The 20,655-nt window shown below is 37.4% G+C and overlaps 2 protein-coding genes across 5 annotated transcripts in view; one reads left to right on the forward strand and one right to left on the reverse strand.

The window, feature by feature from the left end:
- The window catches only part of RNMT (RNA guanine-7 methyltransferase), a 39,408-nt gene extending 24,585 nt beyond the window's left edge, over window positions 1–14,823 (reverse strand). Inside the window, exons 1-7 of one of the 3 annotated variants that reach the window (XM_027576133.2) lie at window positions 14,779–14,823; window positions 11,905–12,367; window positions 10,430–10,565; window positions 6,388–6,513; window positions 3,993–4,108; window positions 2,856–3,037; window positions 2,176–2,340 (exon numbers count right to left, since the gene is read on the reverse strand). In XM_027576133.2, coding sequence (XP_027431934.1) covers window positions 2,176–2,340; window positions 2,856–3,037; window positions 3,993–4,108; window positions 6,388–6,513; window positions 10,430–10,565; window positions 11,905–12,324 — 1,145 coding nt within the window. In that variant the 5' untranslated portion in view covers window positions 12,325–12,367; window positions 14,779–14,823. Of the gene's footprint in view, window positions 1–2,175; window positions 2,341–2,855; window positions 3,038–3,992; window positions 4,109–6,387; window positions 6,514–10,429; window positions 10,566–11,904; window positions 12,368–13,262; window positions 13,386–14,778 lie in introns of those variants that run through there. The other 2 variants (XM_027576135.2, XM_027576136.2) reach the window with 2 other exon arrangements.
- A 125-nt stretch (window positions 14,824–14,948) lies between these two features.
- The window catches only part of FAM210A (family with sequence similarity 210 member A), a 50,756-nt gene continuing 45,049 nt past the window's right edge, over window positions 14,949–20,655 (forward strand). The window contains exon 1 of one of the 2 annotated variants that reach the window (XM_027577637.2): window positions 14,949–15,184. The gene's annotated coding sequence lies outside the window, so the exon portion shown is untranslated. The remainder of the gene's footprint in view (window positions 15,185–20,655) is intronic. The other variant, XM_027577638.2, reaches the window with a different exon arrangement.

Here is a 20,655-nt window from a genome sequence, read left to right on the forward strand (position 1 = left end):
CAGTCCATACAACCATACAGCATGTGACTTGATCTCCAGGTCATGAGTTCAAGCCCCACACTGGGCATAGAGTGTAATAATAAAATAATAAATAATAATAAATAATAATAATAATAATAATAATAATAATAATAACAATAATAATGCTGCCTCATCTTGAGCCACTTGGGCCCTGATTCCTTACAACCCACACAATGGTTTTCCTTCAGCTCATTCACATATACTGCCCCTATACCTGGAACATTCTCCCTTCTAGTCTACTGGCAAACTTCTTTTCATCCTTTAGATGTTGACTTAAACATCACTTCTTCACAGATGGATTCCTTAAATACTCAGTTATCTTAGGTCTCCCTGTTATACTCTTTTTTTTCTACTGCATTTGCCAAAGTTTATAGTATCTGTATCTGTTGACAACATAAGGGGGCTGGGGATGATCTCAGGTAGCAGGTAAAGGAGATGAGGGGAAAATAACTCTGAAAGGGTCGATGAGAAGGCTTATGAGGTGATAATGGGGAAAGGACAATGAAAAAGAATATATCTGAGAGCCACTGGGATATGTATGTAAGAGGCATATGTAAGGCAGTGCTCCCCATGATTTGAATTAGCCCTTCTTGGAAAGACAACATGAGTAGAGTCTCTTTTATTCTAGGGAGTTCATTTTCTACCATCTCCAAAATAAGCCTTCAGAAATAAAATCAAGTTTTACACCTGAGAAATACCATAATTACAAAGAACTAAGACTCAATTTGACCAATTTGAATAGGTTTGCCACATAAAAGCTAATTATGTATTTGCTCAGTTTCTTAATAAAAATGCAAAAGGGCATCTCAAAATCCTATGCATTTTCAGATCCTGTCTCATTGAACGTATAACTGTCTTAGTAAATAATTAAAAAAAAATTTAGATATTATAGTGATGACTTGTAACTTTACATGTGCATCACCATCAAGCAAATTAAGTAGAAAAGATTGCTAGTGCTTCCTAGCATTTAAAAAAACTTTCATTATGGGGCACCTGAGTGGTTCAGTTGGTTAAATGTCCAACTTCTGATTTTGGCTAAGGTCATGATCTCAGGGTCTGCAATCAGCAAGGAACCTGCTTGAGATTCTCTCACTCTGCCTCTCCACCATGGCCAATAAATAAATCTTAAAAAAAAGAAAAAGCTTTCATTATATCCTTTATCTTTTTGGGCCTACTCAAATTACCAACTTTGTTAACCAAAAACACCAAGCTAACATACTAAACACATGTTAGTTTAATTTAGAACATTTAATTTCTCCTTTTATAAAGGTGAAGAGCAGAAACATTTCATAAGTTTACTAATGTTAAGGGGAAAAATGATTTAAATTTTTAAATTTTATAGTTTATTGTATAAAATTTTTATATATTGTAGAATCCTAAAAGTCTTTTATCTATAATTTTATAACCTGACTGAGGCACAATTCAAATAATCACAAACTCAAAATAAGCAGCAAATAAAGCTCTTCTCTTTCCTCAGTTAATAAAAGACTTCTGTTTTTAAAAGTAGGAAATCAAGTCTGGTCAACTGTGACATGGCCTTATGACTCTTCCATTTTCCCTCTAAGGGAAACCCTAAGACCCAGGGGTCTCATAAGGCCTTGAAGCCTTATCTGATGAAGCCTGGTACCCCAACTTTCCCTGTGTCTGTAGTCTACTAGGACACCTAGAACCAGGTGCATGAGTGAATACATTCTTTTTGAATCAGGATTTTATTATCAACACTGCCTATGAGACACAGGCAAGTTCAAAGCTACAGTAAAATGTAAAACAACTTTTAATACCTATCCTCATCAAAGGAGGAGCTTTGCTTTATGAAGACTCATCTTATATTACCAAAGTTACTAACTGCTTAAAAAAACAAAACTTTCACTATTTGCAACGTCAGGTATTTTCTGCCACAAGATGAAGGCAACAGACTCCCTTTCTTACCTACAGGATAAAATAATTCCAAGGATGAAAGAAAACTAAATAAGCAAGGCTGTAAGAGGCTATGGCATAAACCTGAATTTGAGGTTAGTCTTTTTTTTTCTTTTTACAAGGCTACACTTTTTCTTTGGGTTGCATTTAAAATAAGGAATGAGCAGAAATACTAATTTTTTTCTTTATTTCTCTTAAAGCATAAAGAGAAGAGTAACAGATTAATGACATCCTTACTCATTTAGCAATGGAAAATAGACCAAGAATTCAGGGACATCCACAACACCTTCCAAGTTGAAGTCATATTTGCAGCCAAATAAAGGATAATCTCCTTTCTTCTGAAACTTCACAGTATATATCTCATTCCCAAATGATTCTGTTTCTGAGGCTTCAAGGCGTCTTCTATTAAAGGTTATCCCCAAACCAAAATAAAAAGATTAGTTATTAGCTTAGACTTATTCTGATCAGATTATGCATGTGAAAAAACTACAGGATGCAATTTTTAAAAGATACCTGATCAGCTTTTTAACTGGATTTGAGCTACTTTTAAGAAGCAGTACATTAACAGATCATTAACAATCTCCCAACTAAAATTAGGCTGGAAATAGGTTTCACTATCATGACTACTGGCTAAGTCTTTGAGTATCTGATCTGGAGTTTGTGTAGCACTATAACCTCTGGCTGCATATAGCATCGGTCTCCAATTTACCAGTAAAAATGTTTTAAAGATTCATCTGTAAATCTATCTTTTGACCTTAAATGTTGAATATCTACTGAAATATATTATCAAAGTACTTCAGCCCTTATAAGATCAACATGACATGTTTTATAAACTCTATTTCTGATAAACATTTGCTACTTTAAAATAAGCTTAATTCTGAGTATCTTATAAACCACAATATATTAAAAGCACTTACATCAGTTCAAAGCTATTGGGAGTGGTACCAATAAAATAGCCTCCAGGGCTCAGTCTCTCACAAGCATTTCTGAGCATCATGTCAGCCTGCTCATAGGATTCAAATGAATAATGACAGACAAACTGACAACTGCAGATGTCAAAGCACATTTCTGGGTCACGAAATTTGTTAATCAAAAGTTCCTGAAACAAAATTAAATATTAAAAAGGGTCAAAATTTTGAAGTTCACTGCAATATAAAAACTTTTTACTAAGTTAATTTCTAGAATTAGGGTCCTTAAAATAAAAGTAGACATGCCCTCCCAACCACCTATCCTTTCTCTCATTATGTATAATGAGGTCCACAATGAAATGATCTTTTCTTTCTGGTTCAACAGAATTTGATTTCCATCTTCACAGTAATTTAAAAACTAGGATGAAATCATGTTTCAAAATTTATCAACCAAATATGACATTTAAGAGTTGATGCTTTTATTTGGCTTTACTTCAAAGCTTAAGTAAAATGTTGTCGAACAATAACTTTGATTAAAAAAAAACAAAACACAAACCTGGCCTTTGGGACACTTTTTAAAAGTGCAAAAGTGTTTTTAAAGGTTTCCAACATTCTAGCAGTATACTACCACTTTTCCGCCTCACTTTCACAACTACAAACAAAATGCGTAGGATTAAAGATATCCCTAATAGTTTAACGAGTTAATGAGTCAGACAGAGCATTAAAGCTTAAGGTGAGATTTTCATTATTAAGTGCCTCCGTAGTTCTTACACTTCATAGTTGTTAAGAAATTCAGAAACAAGTGGAAAATTCAAAACATCAAATCCTAATAAATTACAAGGTAAACAAAATGTAAATTCAGTTCTATTTTAAAACAATGGAAAATAAATCTTGTCTGAACAGAAAAGCAACAAATGATTTATAAAGTTCAAATTATTAAAAACAAAAAACTCCCAGAAGTACTCAGTGGGTCATTTAAGGAAATTTATCATTAATAGAATTTCTAGCTGAAACTGAAAGTGCGTGTCCTGAGGTTTCTAGTCTTTCAAAGTACATTTTAAAAGAACTAACTGCTTTTTAAAACGCATTATTCACCTGAACTAAAAATATTAAACATAAATTGACAAACTGAAAAAAATTCTGTACCTTTGAACAATCAGCAGTTACAAATTCCGCATTGAAAATATATTCATTATCACGACAACGATTTTTCATGTCCTCATACCGTTGCTGACACTGTTTGACAGAAACATCAGCAATATCTGGAAGGGGGACAGGAGTTAGTAACTGGCGACAAAGACCCACAGAGATAAAATGTAAATGCAAAGATGGCTCAAATCTAGACAATAATCCTAACTGATACACTTTAGCATGAAATCTATCCTTAGTAAAAGCAAAAAGGTTCTATTTCCTTCAAAAGAAAGTATCTGTTCCAATGCAAATGCTGTATTATTTTTCAAAAGGATTAAAAGCTTTCTCAAAAGGCACGGATAACAGAAAAGTTATATCATGATTTTTAAATGCTTATTCCAAGTTAAAAGCAGAAAGTTTAGACTCCAATTTGAATTATAAAACTTAAACTATATGGCCAACTTTGAAAATATCAAGTTTATTTTTTCTTAATAAAAAGTTATTTGCTTTTTCCTGTATTGAGATTTGCAACGATGGTACAAAAGCAATGGAAACCAGAACTGCCACCTTATCATGCATACAAGGTAGTAGTGCACCAAATGATACAGGTAATACTTGATATCTTCTTCACCATTATAAACTAGCATGGGAGAAAAAAAAAGAACCCAATTTCATTTAAAAATGTTCTTGATAAAGCAGTAAAACTTGATTTTAGTAAATCTTGGCTCTTTTTCAATATTCTGTGTAATGAAATGGGAAGTAACAGAACATCTGTGCTACCTAACAAAGTCTAAACAGGACTGGTGTGACTGTGCTGTGAGCTGTACTAGCCACTTTTTTTCACAGACAACTGTTTTCACTTGAAAGAACGACTGAGAAACTGGTTATTCAGACTTTGTAATTTGGCAGACATTTTCTTGAAAATGAACAAAGTGAGCCTCTCACTTCAAGAAAAATAAAAGACAGTATTTGTTACCAATGATAAAACTTGAGATTTCCAGTGAAATTATAATTTGAAACACTTGCATCTACCACCATGGGCTGGGCATCTTCCCAATACTTAAAACTTTTCTGACTGGTGGGAACATTAAAAAAATGTGATTTCTTGATGTCAACATTTAGAAGATCTGCATAACTTTAGTGAGAGTTATTTTCTAAATATTACAAAATCTTGCAGGACAGAAGATCCATTCAAAGCACAAGACAGACCAATGGATTTAAATATAACAATACAAAAATTTCACTGACACAGATTCAGATGCCACACTGTAACTACCTTTAAGGAACTACCACCTGTTGTGTTTGGATACAGTATGAAAGATGAATCTGCTCAATTATCTGAAAGGACTGTTAAAATAGACCTTCATTTTAAAACTACTCATCAAATAACACACCTCAACACAGTGAATGCAGACACAGGTGTGAAAACCCAGTTGTCTCCTATTATTCCATACGCTAAAGGTATTTGGAAAAATATTTTTAAAGTGCCAGTCTTCTCGCTAAACTTTATTTTTTAATGAATAAAAATATTTTTTTAGTTCTCAATTTTAATTTCTATAATCAATAGCTATCGCCACATACACAATAGCTTTCTGTGATCCTCAGTCTTAAAAATAAGGGTATATAGTGTTCATAAAACCAAAAAATTTGAGAAGTGCTAATTTAGGTAACTCACAGGTGGTGCTATGCACTTCACCTCACTGGAAGAATATAACATCTGCTTGTCCCACTTTAGTGTTAAGCCTGACCAGTGGGTTCAGGTGCTTGATTCATTCAGTTATTAAATTCCTATCAACCTTTCTCACCTAATACTTTTAGCAACTTTTTATGATTGTTGCTTAGATCTATTATTTCATCACGGGTGAAAAATAGTGATTTTCATCATTCCTACTGCACTTACTCATTTTGATTTTTTAATAGAGTGGAATTTCCCTTTTCAACCATTTGGTCACCTTGAAGTACAGTTCACATAGAGTAAGGAAGATACCCCAACCCTTACTTTATGAATTTCAGAATGATGAGTAAGTTTCCTAGCAACCTCCAAGGGTGAACAATGAGTTTTTTTCCTTTATTTGATATGTTTCAATCCACTGAAATCACTATTCTTTTTCATAATGAAACTGTCCTATCTTTGGCCAGTGGAAGTTTCAAGTTTGTGCTTTAGACATGACCCCATCTTTGATTACCTCCTTCCTTTTAGGGAGGACAGGTTATCCCAGGCTAATTAACTATATTGTGTAACACCATCAGTAAAGTCTCAAAACTTGTTTAAAAAAACACAAATCTCACACATAGCCCCAGATACCTTCTTATAAGATATTTTAGTGTCACGTGATACTGAGATTCTGTTTATTTTCCAATTACCTGACTGATCACAAATTATTCTTGCCCATATCATTATTTATCTTACCTGTACAAACTAGCTTGTTAATTCTTCCCTTTTTCCATTTGAGCAAATCGCCACCTTTACCACATCCCAGGTCCAAAACAGTGATATCACGTTTTTTCTTCTGTCGTACCTTTTCTAAAAATTCCCCTAAAAGAGAGAAATATAATAAAAAATTACTATTTCTCCATTTTTACTATAGCATAAACTGTTATACCTAATAACCTACTGACACCTGTCTGACACTTCCTATAAGCTATTACATGTTCATTCATATAGTTAATTCATAACTTTTGGTGAACATTTCAAAATATGACTAAGAGTTAGTTGACCTGATCCTCTAGCATTATAGATTAAAGAGTATATGTCTGATATTTTAGAAAGTTCAGACAGGTTTTTGAAGGTTACTTTTAGAATTTGACTCAACATTGAATAGCAGACATTTTAAATTCTAATTAATACAAGATTCAACAATTGTTCATAAGAAAAAAAATTACTCATAATTTTTGTAGTTTTCTCTTCCTAAAAACTAAACATTTAGTTTATAATATACCTAACTAAATCAAAATGATTATGGGATCATAAGATTGCTTGACTTTTATAAAACATGTCAGGCTTACCACCAAAACCAATACAAGAACTAGTCTAAAAAATATACATACCTCTTAATTTTACTGTGACCAAAATTCTTAAACACTCTAAAATAACAAATGAAATCTTTCATCCCAATCTAACAATCACATTAATAACCAACGAATAGTATCATAGGACCCCGTACATCAATAGCCAAATGGTTCAAATATTAGCTAAAGGCATATTAGTATTCTTAGACAACTGAAGTATTCAGCAATTCTAAAACCTGATACAATACTGAATCGTAGATCTACTCTTCCCGTCTTTATTACTATGAGTTTAACACTTCCTATTTCATGTGTGTACTATTTTGACTGCTAAAATATTCACGGTGAGCATGGGTGGCTCAGTTAAGTTAAATGTCTGCCTTTGGCTCAGGTCATGACCTTGGGGTCTTGGGATCCAGACCTGCGTCGAGCTTCCTGCTTAGCGGGAAGTCTGTTTCTCCCTCTCCCTCTGCTCTGCACCCCCGCCCCCACTCATGCTTTCTCTCTTAAAATAAATAAAATCTAAAAAAACACAATTCTGTATGAATATTTCTGCCTTTCACTGTCCATAGGATCTTAAAGTAATTTCAACAGAAGCACAAGTGTTCTATATTTAACATTCTGCTATAAATCTTAAAAAAAAAAAACCGGCATAACCAGAGTGCCCGGGTGGCTCAGTTGGTTAAGTGGCCAACTCTTGATCTCAGCTCAGGTCATAATCTAGGGTCCTAGAATCGAGCCCCACGTCAGTCTCCATGCTCAGTGGGGGATCTCTTGAGGATTCTCTCTCCCTCTGCCCCTCCCCCACCCATGTGAGCGCACACGCATGTACTCTCTTTCTAAAATAAATAAATCTTAAAAAAACCCCAAAAACAGCATAACAAATAATATGGAGTAAAAAAACATTGTAAAATCTCTCTATTTCCAAACAGTAAGACTAGTAAGAGGGAAAATCATGAAACATTATTCAAAGATATCTTTATCACATTCAAGAATAGTACTCAAGTAGTTACTAAGCTGTAAGTACCAACAAGAAAGAGAAAATGAATGACAAAGAATGGGCACTGAGAAGAGAAAGGGAAAAAAAGCCAGAGAGGGAAGCTGGCACAGACCACACCGATTACACAAGGACCAGAAAGACAGGTGCAGATAGCAAAGCGCCCAATAAGAGAGTTGCTGGAACAGCTGAAGGAGGAAAGAATAGCACAAATATGTGGAGAGAAAAATTTTTTGCTAAGTCTGACTTAAGACTTTTTTAAAAATGACCTGTTACCCTGATTATAAAAATAATACAACTAATGATGTGAAAAATATGGTTGAACTTAAAATATTTATTCAATGAATAAACACATGAATAAATGACCCATCAGAAAAAATACCCTAGAGGCGCCTGGGTGGCTCAGTCGTTAGGTGTCTGCCTTCGGCTCGGGTCATGGTCCCGGGGTCCTGGGATCGAGCCCCGCATCGGGCTCCCCACTCAGCGGGGGGCCTGCTTCTCCCTCTCCCACTCCCCCTGCTTGTGTTCCCTCTCTCGCTGTGTCTCTCTCTGTCAAATAAATAAAAAAAAAAAGAAAAAATACCCTAGAAGTTATCTACATTACTGAGGATGATGAGAAAAACAAAAAGAAATTAGGACTAGGGTCCATAGATTACCTTAAAAGTATAGACTAAAAATGCCATAATACTAACCTTAAAAATAAAAGGGGAGAGGTTGACAAGCCAACATTCAATTACCCTAGCTGAAAACTAGCAGAGACAAATAAATCATATTTCTGTAATAAAACATGAATATTAAAAAGTGAGACAGAAAATATTAATGTGTTCGAAATAATGAGCCTAGTTCCCACTCCCAATACTATTCAGAATGAATAATGTATCTTTAAAAATTAGTCAATTATTGGGGCACCTGGGTGGCTCAGTCAATTAGGCAACCAACTCGATTTCAGCTCAGGTCGTGGTCTCAGGGTTGAGGGATCGAACCCTGTGTGAGGCTCTGCACTCAGCAGGGAGTCTGCTTGAGACTCTCTCTCCCTCTGCCTCTCCCATTTGTGCTCTCTCTTTTCTCTCACCTTTGCTCTAAAATAAATAAATAAATCTTAAAAAAAAAAAAGGCATATTATTAGGGCACTTGGCTGGCTCAGTCTGCAGAGCATGTGACTCTTCATTTCAGGGTTTTAAGTTCAAGCCCTATGTTGGGTGTAGAGATTATTTTTAGAAAATCTTTAAAAAAAATAAGTAAAATAAAAATTAGTAAATTATCATCAAAACTAGTAGAAAGTACCCATAACTAGCACTTTATTCTTTCTAGTGTAATCACAAAAGCATTCTCACTTTTTCTGAGGCTGACTTTTAAAAAAACAAAACCACCCAAAATCTTACTGTGAAAAACTTCAAAACCCACTGGCTTTTAAAAATTCTCTAAACTCGGGATGCCTGGGTGGCTGTCGTCAAGCATTCGCCTTCCGCTCAGGTCCCACAAGGGGCTCCATGCTCAGTGAGGAGCCTGCTTCTCCCTCTGCCTGCCGCTCCCCTGCTTGTGCTCTTTCTCTCTCTGACAAATAAATCAAATCTAAAAAATAAAAAAGAAAAATTCTCTAAACTCACATAAGGAATCCGACTACTTAATATAAGATATACAGAGCAATAAATATATTCTGAATCATATTTCCACCACTGACTTCCATTTTAATTTTAAAGATGAGTTTCCATAAATAAAATGTTGGCTCCAAAAAGTTGAATGTCTTCATCAAGCCTCAAAGTAAACTTTTATTTCTCCCTAGACACTTTACAAGAAAAACAAGTTCAATGAAAAATCACATGACCTTCTGCCTCATTAAAGGCCTAGAGATGAAAAATCATGACACTGCCCATTTTCTTGACTTAATAGAAGCTGAATACTTAATCCAACATTATGTCACTGTTCCAAAACTATTAGAGTAAAATAGATTACTTAATAGCACTAGATAATCTTAAGTATAAAAGGAGCATACTTTTTTTTTTAAAGATTTTATTTATTTATTCATAAGAGACAGAGAGAGAGAGAGGCAGAGGGAGAAGCAGGCTCCCCGCTGAGCAGGGAGCCCGATGCGGGACTCGATCCCAGGATTCTGGGATCATGACCTGAGCCGAAGGCAGATGCTTAACCAACTGAGCCACCCAGGCGCCCGAGCATACTGCCTTTTGAAAGCCTAATTAACTTATGAACTTAATATCAATTAAACTCTCATAAATACCTTATGTAGTCCAAAAGTAAATATGAAAAGAATTATCTCAAAGGTCTAGTTTTAATTTTTGCTCCAGTTTTACGAAGTCAAGACTTGATAATTAAGTGAATAGGAATTAAAGACTTAATAGTTTAACATATGAATAAGCATTTGGGGAAAAAAATGAAACATAAGCTGAAATAAAAAACTCCAAACTATAAATCAAAAATCAATCAATCATACCAATGAGGACGCTTTTCATCCAATTATTAAAGTTTCTTAGGTAAAAAATACGACTCTGGCTACGCTTCTCCAAACCAACTTCTTGTAGTTCATTATAGTGGGCAGCCACTGCTGAACTATGTCCCTCTTCTAAGTTCTGAAAATAAGAGAATGGAACAAAATTAAGGATCAGAATATGGCAAAAATAAGCCTAAAAGACCATCTGACCTATATAAGGATAAAATACTAATGAAATTGGTAAACTTCAATAAGCAATGGCATTGATGACAGAAATCCTACTAATTATAATCACACGTAAGATTGTTCTCCCCTGTTCCCTATTTTTAAAAACATCTCTTGGTTTAAAATTTTCATCTCGATCTTTCATCTGTATAATTTTGGTGTCAATATCTTAATAAAACCAGTACTCTTCCAGAGTTCTGATTTATTCAATTCAATAAATGTCAGTCAGTGCATTGGGTTCCTACAAGAGAATAAAATAGGAATAAGTTATATTATTATATAAAACTGATGTAAGCACTAAATGAGAATACACACACAAAGGAATGAGAGCTCATTAAGGTATGTTCAGGGTCGATGTTTTTTGTTGTTTTTTCTTTTAATCTATTCCAACAGTTTCCATTTGTGTTACCTACCTAAGACACCAAGCATTCTGCAAAAATGCCACGGTAGGTAAAGGGCTTCAAATTCCCACACTTATCTGTTCAACCGAAGTGCTTCATCATTTACCCATCTTACTTATCAGGTTTAATATTTTTACTTGGAAAAAAGGGTTCTGCTGCTAGTAAAGTTTGAAACTGTGTGTCTAATACAAGCTCCTCTCTGTTACAAGGATTCACACCCTACCAATGACAAAGGCCTGGCCTAACCCTTTACTCTTTAGGACTGATGCCAGAATTTTTACTCATTCACTTAAGTACTCCTTCCATCCAAATTCATATTCTGCCTCAGATTCCTTCATAATATGGTATTGCCAGATGAAAATAACTTGCTGTTCCTTGTTCTATACTCTCCATCCTAAATATCAGGCTTAAAATTGTATGTAACTACCCCAATGAGAAGCTGGAAACAATATAGTTAAAGGAATCACATTAAAGCTGGGTGTAATGTTGAAATTTATCTTTGAAATCATAATCTCTATTATTTCTGACACAAGAAAGTGATGAACACTAATAAAGGGAAAAAAGTATATCAACTGGAACTTACACTTGTTTTTAAAACACTGAAGAAAAGCAAACTATAAAAACTAGCTTTCAAGTTTCTAGTCAAATAAGAGTTCTTAAATAAAAATTATCTCGATTAGAAGTTTCACCTAAATAAAAGCAACTAAATTGCAAGAGTTAAAAGCCTACTCTATCTTAAGACATTATCTATTACAAATAGAACATTCTTAAGGTTTAAGATTACGTAAAAAACATTATTTCACAACTGCTCCACACATTCCATTAGAAATAAAAAAAATACATTCAACATACTTTTTGCTTTTCAGGAACATCTTCAAGTTCTATTTTTCTCTTTTTCTGTGTGCCATCTCCAGTAGAAGGTTCATCTTTTGGAAAATCATCAGTTTCCATTCTTCTTTTCCTTGAAATGCCTTCATCATCACCAGAACCTTTTTCCTCTGAGACAATTTCAGCATCAAGTTTTCTTTTCTTGGTTGGAGTATCTTCCCCACAACTAGAACTTTCCTTTATAAGATCATCTTCAAATTCCATTTTTCTCTTTTTTGGTGTGTCTACTTGTCCACGGATAGGAGCCTTTTCAGAAAGCCCAGTCCCAGGAGTGGTTGTGTTTTCATTAATACTGAATGAAGACTCTGTTTCCAAATCTATTGATGCTTTTGCCTCTTCAAGAGAGATCTTTTCACACTCCTCTGCTTTTGCAGAATTTTCCATTTTTTGATTACTTAAATAGATGGTAAAACTTCATGAACTAACACTGGAATGGCAAAAATTTGATGTGACTTGTAAACACTAATGCTGAAACTTCAAAACAATTTTAACCAGAAGCTGGCCATTTAATTTCAGTAATCAACTAGGAGTTTAAAAAAATCTCATTATAGAGAGAACACTGAAAACATTAACTGACATACATTACAGATGAATCTCTGAATATGTTAATATGGAAGTACTAATTATAATCCCTAAACACACATAAAGATCCTATCCATAAAAGTCATTACTGGCATTGAAACTGACAGATGAGGTGGGGGGGGAGGGTGGAAAGGTATTACACTAGCACTAGTTCCATTTCTATTCTAACCCTTACTTTATAGCCTTGGAGCCCCAAGCTATAATTTTATAGCCCCAAATTGTGAGCTGGACACTATAACAAACTTGTACAGACACAGCAAGATATTTTAAAATTTTAAGGGAAACCCTGATATTTGACATCTGGAAGATATCACAAATACAGCTTCAAATAGAGCACAGTTTCAACTGAGTAGATTACACTACATTCCTTTCAATGATACCAGAACTTTGCAAAGCTGAGATTTTGGTGGCACCACATGAAATCAGTGTGAAACAGGAAATGAAGTTGGCAATGTCAAATCTGATTTCAAAGCTTGAGAAATTGTACAGTACCCAACAGATGTACACATCCCATTAGCAAGCACTCATGGTTAACTAAGAATTAAACACAAACATTATTTTTTCCTTTCAACTTGTGTATTATTTTTAAATAAAGTTATTAAGACATAAATACTAAATTCTTTGGACTAAACTATTTACTAAGTGGAACCTGTTGGGTATTTCTTCTGACCTAATGATGCTTGAAAAAAAAAAATTCAGAGACTAAAGGCACCAAGAACAGGAAAAGTCTGGGAACCTACAGTTAACTTCTGGAATCCTTATTTCATAATGGGTGCCAGAATTAGAAAGTGAGGACAGTAGACAGCTTTGGACACGAAGTTTCAAGACCCAGTCTGCAACTTAATGACTATTAAGTCTCCTTCAAATGTTCACAGGCCTATGTGTAAAACGGAAGGGAGAGAGAAATAAGTGAACTATGGGACAGGAGCTTATTAAGTCGTTTGACAATTTTACTATACTCCTACTACAGAGGATCTCAAAAAGGCACTATGTGGTTAGTCTTCAAGAAGGTTACAATCTATATACCACTTCTAAAATGTTAGGCTGTATTAGTCAAACCAAATGGAGAAGGGAGAGCAAAAGTCCAAAAATTGGTGAGATTCAGCAAATTCAAAACCTGAAACTTATGAAGAGGTGAGGGGAAAGTCTTTTGAGTGAAAAAATAGAATAAGAAATAAAGTTGCTTAAGGGAATGGGTAAAAACAAGTCACTATAAACCAGGAAGGATTTCAAGGGCTATTAGCTTTCACTACCCAAGGTGTAGGTAACAAAATACCAAGACATGCCAAACTAGGAAGAACTGAATCAGAGGGGGGTAAAAAAAAAAACACCCAGAAATGTAATTTTCAGAATAACAATTTAAAATGATTATGTAATAATACTGGCCACCGAATTATCAAATGTCTGGACAACTCTATTACCACAGATGGGATGCCGTAAAAAACATAATCGATTCGTCAGAATAAATCTCACAGAATTTCAAAGGACCGCAGAAATGGGTAACAAGGATAAAAACTGGGCATCAAAGTGCAAAAATGAAGAACTCCAAACTAAAGAGAGTTGCCCCTCAGAATCCTCGAGGAAGGAGCTTAAGGTAATGATTAAACTGACACAGAGATTGTAATACATTAAATATCCAAATAGGCATTTCGACCCGGCTTTCCAGTCACACCTCTGAGGCAGGCCCCGTCTCCATTTCAGTTTCTCAAAGAACGACCGAGCCCCTAGGACCCCCAGGCTTAACCTCAAGCAGGATAACCTCTACACCCTGAGCCGCCAGCTAAACGGGGGTCAACTCGGGAGGCCTAAGAGAACGCAACAGAGGCGAAAAGGGAAATCTTCAGCCAAGATCACCCTCTTCCGTCATTGGCGCGGCCTAGCTCTTACTAAACCTTCGGCTCACGTTTCCAATCCGCCACTCAAGACTCAAGACAACACAGACGCTTCTTCGGATCCGACAATCCCTCCCCCAGCCTGCCTTCTCGGCACCGCTGAGGTGCCTGAGACAGTTCTTAGGGCTGCTCCAGACTCCGGCTCCCTCGGTCTGAATGAGCAACAGAGCCCGCCGACTCCCACAAGTACTCCCCACTTTGCTTCGGGTTGGGTGCACAATAAACCTCGAGCGACCGGTACTGAAGGAACAGGACTAGCGCGAAGTGAGCCCATGATAGGAGCTGGAGTGCCCCTTCTATCGCGACGGCGACGGAGGGCCTAAAAACAAAAAAGAATGGCCAGAGTTCCAGACACCACACTTACCGACACAGCCATCCACGGTTCTGTTTGCGGAAGCGGCGGTCGGCGCCACGCGTGTGTTGTTACGCCACTTCCGGGGAGGGGACGGGTCACGTGACTCCACTCTCGGCTGCGATTGGAGGGTCTCTCGACCTTCGCGCCGGAACTACGAGTCCCGTCGTGCTGCGCGCTGGGGGCCTACTGAGGGACGCGCGGAGCCGCACGGGCAGTGGCAAGCACGTTGTTAGTGGGCGCGGCTGGCGGGCCCGGGGGTGCCGGCGGTGGCGGGGGTCAGCGAGCGTTCGCCTGAGCCCCGTGAGTTCCGGCACCCTGACCCACGCTTGATCAGGTCACTCTGCTGAGTGAGCATCAGAAGAGCTGTCTTTCGGCCTGTGCGGCGAGAAACGGCGTGGCCTCAATTTCCTAAGAGGTAGCGAAGGCCCAAGACCTCTAAGGAACTGCGCGGGGGGGAGGAGGGTGGAGGGATCGAGAGGGCACCTTCAACCCGGTGCACGTTGGGGAGCAGAACCAGGGCGCGAACCCGACACGTGCCCCGCGCCCCCCGCTGCTCAGGCTACGCCGGGGAATCCGTCTGCGGGGCCGGGGTTCTCCACACTCGCCCGCCCGCCACCCCTGGCAGCCGAAAGAGGTCACCCCCGCCCTTCTCTGGCAGGCCTGTGGCTCGGCAAATACTGTTTGGGGGACTGTTTTTCAGCTTTCTGCTTTGTAACCCTTCACCCTCTGCTCTTCCCTACGTCAGAGGATGGCTGAGGAGGGTCCTGGGAGCCCCCGCCCTGGGAGCTGTTTTAAAATTGAGTAACATCTTACTTCTTAGGAGCTGGCAGGTCATTCTTTATTGCTGTATTTGGGAATCCCTGCCATACCTCCCTTCAAGAAGGCCATTTTCATCTATCAGATTCTGGAGAGAGGGGGCAGCCCATCACTATTCTTGAGAAACGCTATAGTATTATTATTGTGTTGGCTGGACTTTGGTATGGGATGGCTGGGGGAGAAAACGCACTTTGTCCATCCCCTCAGATTTCCACTAGAGAGTCCAAGGCATTTACTGTACTGAAACTCGGAAGCTCCATAGTTCAGGCCTTTCATCCCGAGACGTAGGGTCAGAACTGTAACTGTGAACTAAGGTTATTGATGCGTGTATATTTTAACGTTGTTGTGCCTCAGCGCCTTGCCACCTTCTTGGCGTAAAAACAGCGTGATTAGATTTACCGTTCATTTTGAATTCTTTACCAAAATTGATCCCATTAAAAGCAGTTTTGAAAACGTGTTTCACTGGCCTTCCTACTTCTCAATAGGTATTTATATTAATGAGACTTCGCGTTGGGAATGGCAACATTTGCAGCCTGTAGTTTACAATCAAGTCACTTCCAAATTGTGGGAATTAACATTTCTGAGGTTCTTGACCCTTTATAACTTTGGACCAAGAACGAGGCCTATTTTTAACAAATGAGGATGAGCCGTCAATTTCAGATGACTGTGCCTGTACTTTTTATTAAATGCAAAGAGCTGTGTTGAGAATTAATTTCAGTTCATGAATATTGACAACTGCAAAGAGGTATAGGTCCTAGAGATTGAATGTACTATATACATATCTATCCACTAGAACTAAGCAATGACAGCACATATTTGCTGGTTCTGATGCTAAAGTTTCTTGAGATAATTGCTGTGGTAATTTTAGGAAAAATGAATCTAATTTTGACTTTTTAAGAAATTTTTTTCATTAAGTTAAAAGCTTCTTAACTATGTGTTTATATAAACTCCACCATGGATTAATATCATGCATGAGATGTATAGAGATCACATCTTATGATTTTTATCAAACTTAAAGTAATGCAATTTGACTTGAGAATTGAAGAACTCTTGAATGTAGTGGTAGTGGAAGGAGTGAATGGGCCAGATAAAAATGTTTTAAAATTACTGTTGATGTTATTTTTCCCTATTACTTGAGTAATATCTGGTTTTCTGAAAATTGAATTAAAATAATAACAAATGTTTTGATACCTTCTGTGTGCCAGACTAAGTGCTTTACATATTGGAACTCATTTAATTCTTACGTAATCCAGTGGGGTCGTTGCTATATTATTATTATTATTATTATTGTTATTATTTTATAGATGAGGGGTAAGTAACTTGGCCAAAGTCAAGCAGCTGGGAAGTAGTGAACGAGGATTTGGACCAAGGCAGGCTGGCTCCAGAGACCAGACTCTATGCCAATAATGAAATAGTGCCTGCTGGAAGACCAGCCTTAGAACTGGAAGTTGGCTGCCATATAATAGATTTTCAGAAAATTTCTTGATACTTTCTGATGCTTGGGTTATTATGTTCAGAGAGAAAATAACTCGATAAAGATGATACCGTGCTAGAATGTGAGTTCCAATAAGGCAAGGATCATCATTTTGTTCAGTGAGTGCCTTGAACAGTGGCTGGGATACCTGGGTGCTTACTGAATGAATGAATTGCCAAGAAAAGTTTTAAAAATTCTTTTTTTTTTTAAAGGACATAGAGAATTTATTTCAGTCCATTTATAAGATTTCTTTATGCACTGTTTTCATTATATGGCTCATTATTCGCCCAGCCTGCTTTGGATTCTCCTGATTTGGATTATACTTTTGTCAGTGAGAGAAAATGGAGTGGTAACTTGCAAGTTTTCTAGTTAAAGTAAAGGTAAGCAACAGAATCAGTAGACACCATCCCTCTTTTAAAGTCATTAGTTTCCAAAGTGACAGCACTCAGAAGTGTAATTTTAAAGTGTGATTTCTGTTGTGCAGTTGAAGATCACATTTTTTAAACATAAAAATTTTTTAAATGTAGATACAATCTTATAGCTTCCTAAGCATGATGGTATTCTTGGAGGTAGGAGAGGTGGTTTATGGAAGGTTTGTATCTCCAGTCTTGGAGGAAGGGCTGTTCCTCCAGTCCACTCACCAAAGTGGTCCTACTGGAATTTTACTGCCTTTTTGGAGCACATAGGTATTCTTGGTCAAAAAGTTTTTGGTATAGTTGAAAGTAAGATTTATTTGAGAAATCTAACTTCATTATGTGTGATGGTTAGTTTTATATGTCAACTTGACTAGGCTATACGACGTAGCTATTTAATCAAACACTAATCTAGGTGTTGTGATGGTGTTAGAAGATGTGGTTAACATCTGCAATCAGTTTGCTTTAAGTAATGGAGATTACCCTCAATAATGTGAGTGGGCCTCATCCAATCAACTGAAGGCCTGAATTTTAAACTGAAGTGTCTCAAGAAGAAAAAATTCTTCCTCAAGCCTATAGCGTTGATTTCTGCCAGTTTCTAACCTGCAAATCTGCCCTACACATTTCAAAGTTGCTGGCCCCCACGATTTTGTAAGCCAATTCCTTAAAATAAATCTATTTAGATAAGTAATCAAATAACAGTTTTCTAAGACATAGAAATAAATATCCATTTACCTAAATATAGATCAACCTAAAGACAGATAGAGATATATGTATATATTTTTTCCTGTTGGTTTTGTATCTCTGAAGAAACTTGTCTGATTCAGAGTTTGGTGCTCAGAGTGGTTCTAGAGGAACATATTCTTAAAGATTAGTTTTCTTAATTGGTTATGGTGTTCTTGGACTGGTTCCCTAATCAGATTAGATTTAAAGGCACTGATTAATGACTATTTCCAGTGGTGAAAAGGGCACTGATAGCCCATGATATGATGTGGCAATAGAGATATGCAAAGTGCAGAACATTACCATCTTATGCCAAGTATATATAAAAGATAAGATTCTTGATGGGATGATCACATATTTGATGACTTAAAACATTTTGTCGAATTAACAAGTGTAATGAGACTGACTGGTTGCTGACTGCTCACTGCTAACTATGCTGGAGAAAGGGGGAAGAAAATGATGAACTCAGGTCTTCAGATTCCCAGCTCAAGCTCTGCGTAAATAACCTGAAAGTCTTTATGTCTGCCCTAAAGAAACTCATCTCCTGTAGATGCAGAGCTGAGATTGCTGAAAACCAAACCCAGAGTCTCATCCTGCAGAATGGTTGAGTTACAATGCAAAATGAATTCCCCATCCAACAGAGTATCTGCTGTTAAAATAAGGACATTGATTGAGAAGGAATGCAAACCTCAAATTTGGAATGGGGTACGGAGCCCCTAAATTTTTTTAAATTTTATTATGTTATGTTAATCACCATACATTACATCATTAGTTTTTTTTTTTTTTTTTAAGATTTTATTTTTTGACAGAGAGGGAGACAGAGAGGGAACACAAGCAGAAGGAGTGGGAGAGGGAGAAGCAGGCTTCCTGCCGAGCAGGGAGCCCGATGCAGGGCTCGATCCCAGGACCCTGGGATTGTGACCTGAGCCGAAGGCAGACGCTTAACGACTGAGCCACCCAGGCGCCCCTCATCATTAGTTTTTGATGTAGTGTTCCATGATTCATTGTTTGCGTATAACACCCAGTGCTCCATTCAATACGTGCCCTCTTTAATACCCGTCACCAGGCTAACCCATCCCCCCACCCCCTCCCCTCTAGAACCCTCAGTTTGTTTCTCAGAGTTCATAGTCTCTTATGGTTCGTCTCCCCCTCAGATTCCCCTCCCTTCATTTTTTCCTTCCTACAATTTTTTTTTTTTTAACATCTAATGTATGATTTGTTTCAGAGGTACAGGTCTGTGATTGATCAGTCCTACACAATTCACAGCACTCACCATAGCACATACCCTCCCCAATGTCTATCACCCAGCCACCCCATCTCTCCCACCCCCCACCACTCCAGCAACCCTCAGTTTGTTTCCTGAGATTAGGAATTCCTCATATCAGTGAGGTCATATGACACATGTCTTTCTCTGATTGACTTATTTCGCTTAGCATAATACCCTCTAGTTCCATCCCTATCATTGAAAATGGCAAGATTCCGTGGGGGTTTTTTTGATGGCTGCATAATATTCCATTGTATATCTGTACCACATCTTCTTTATCCATTCATCTGTTGATGGACATCTTGTGAGCCCCTAAATTTTAATCCATTGTCTTTGCCAGCAAAAGCAGCCCTTCCACTCCTCTTTGACTATTTAACCCTGCTTTGTGTGAAGTACCTATAATGGCCTTTCTAGAGATATTTGCCTTGTAGGACATAGCTGATTCTCCCTAGGAACTATCCCTACTACCCTTCTTTGCTGCTCTCTGTTTCTTTTTTCATAGCAGTTATCTTCTAACATCCTATATAATTTACTTATTTATTGTGTTTACTACTTAGTGGTCCCACAGGACGGATGAACCTATCCCCCTCTTCCCTTGAAAATTGAGCCAAAGTTATTAGGGGTGAGTTTTCTCAACTTTAGCCTTCCCACTTCCGAAGTTACCTGCATCCACACCCATTTCAGAATCCCTTAACTCCTTTCTCAGAAAGGTCCTAGCAGGCCCTCAAAGGGTGGCTACAGAGTGTGTCCCATGAGGAGGTGTGCTGCACTCTAAAACCCACTTTTTTTTTTTTTATTTATACACACAGAAATCTGGGAAATTTTTGTGGGGTTGGATATTAAAGGTGTGGGATAATGGTGGAAGGAACATGTTGGACCAGGCCAAATTTATTGATATAGGAACCACTAAGCAAAGATTCTGGATTCACTGTTATAACTTGAGGGATTAGGAAGGGCTTCTGACAGTTTGGTTGGTTGGCTGAAGCTTGGACCAAAAGGTGACCCATGCTTCATGAAGTTAAAATACCAGACCTGCCTTGGTATACTATAGAGGAAGGGATCCAAAGGCATAGGGAGATTGGAATGGTAGAGTGGATTTATCATGTAAGCCCAGCTCACCCACTCTGGGAGGGTCTAGAGGAGATACCTTTCACCATGACAGTGAGAAATAAATTTATGAGGGGAGCCCCAGCATC

This window comes from Zalophus californianus, chromosome 14 (assembly GCF_009762305.2).
Source record: "Zalophus californianus isolate mZalCal1 chromosome 14, mZalCal1.pri.v2, whole genome shotgun sequence".
Taxonomy (NCBI): Eukaryota; Metazoa; Chordata; class Mammalia; order Carnivora; family Otariidae; genus Zalophus; species Zalophus californianus.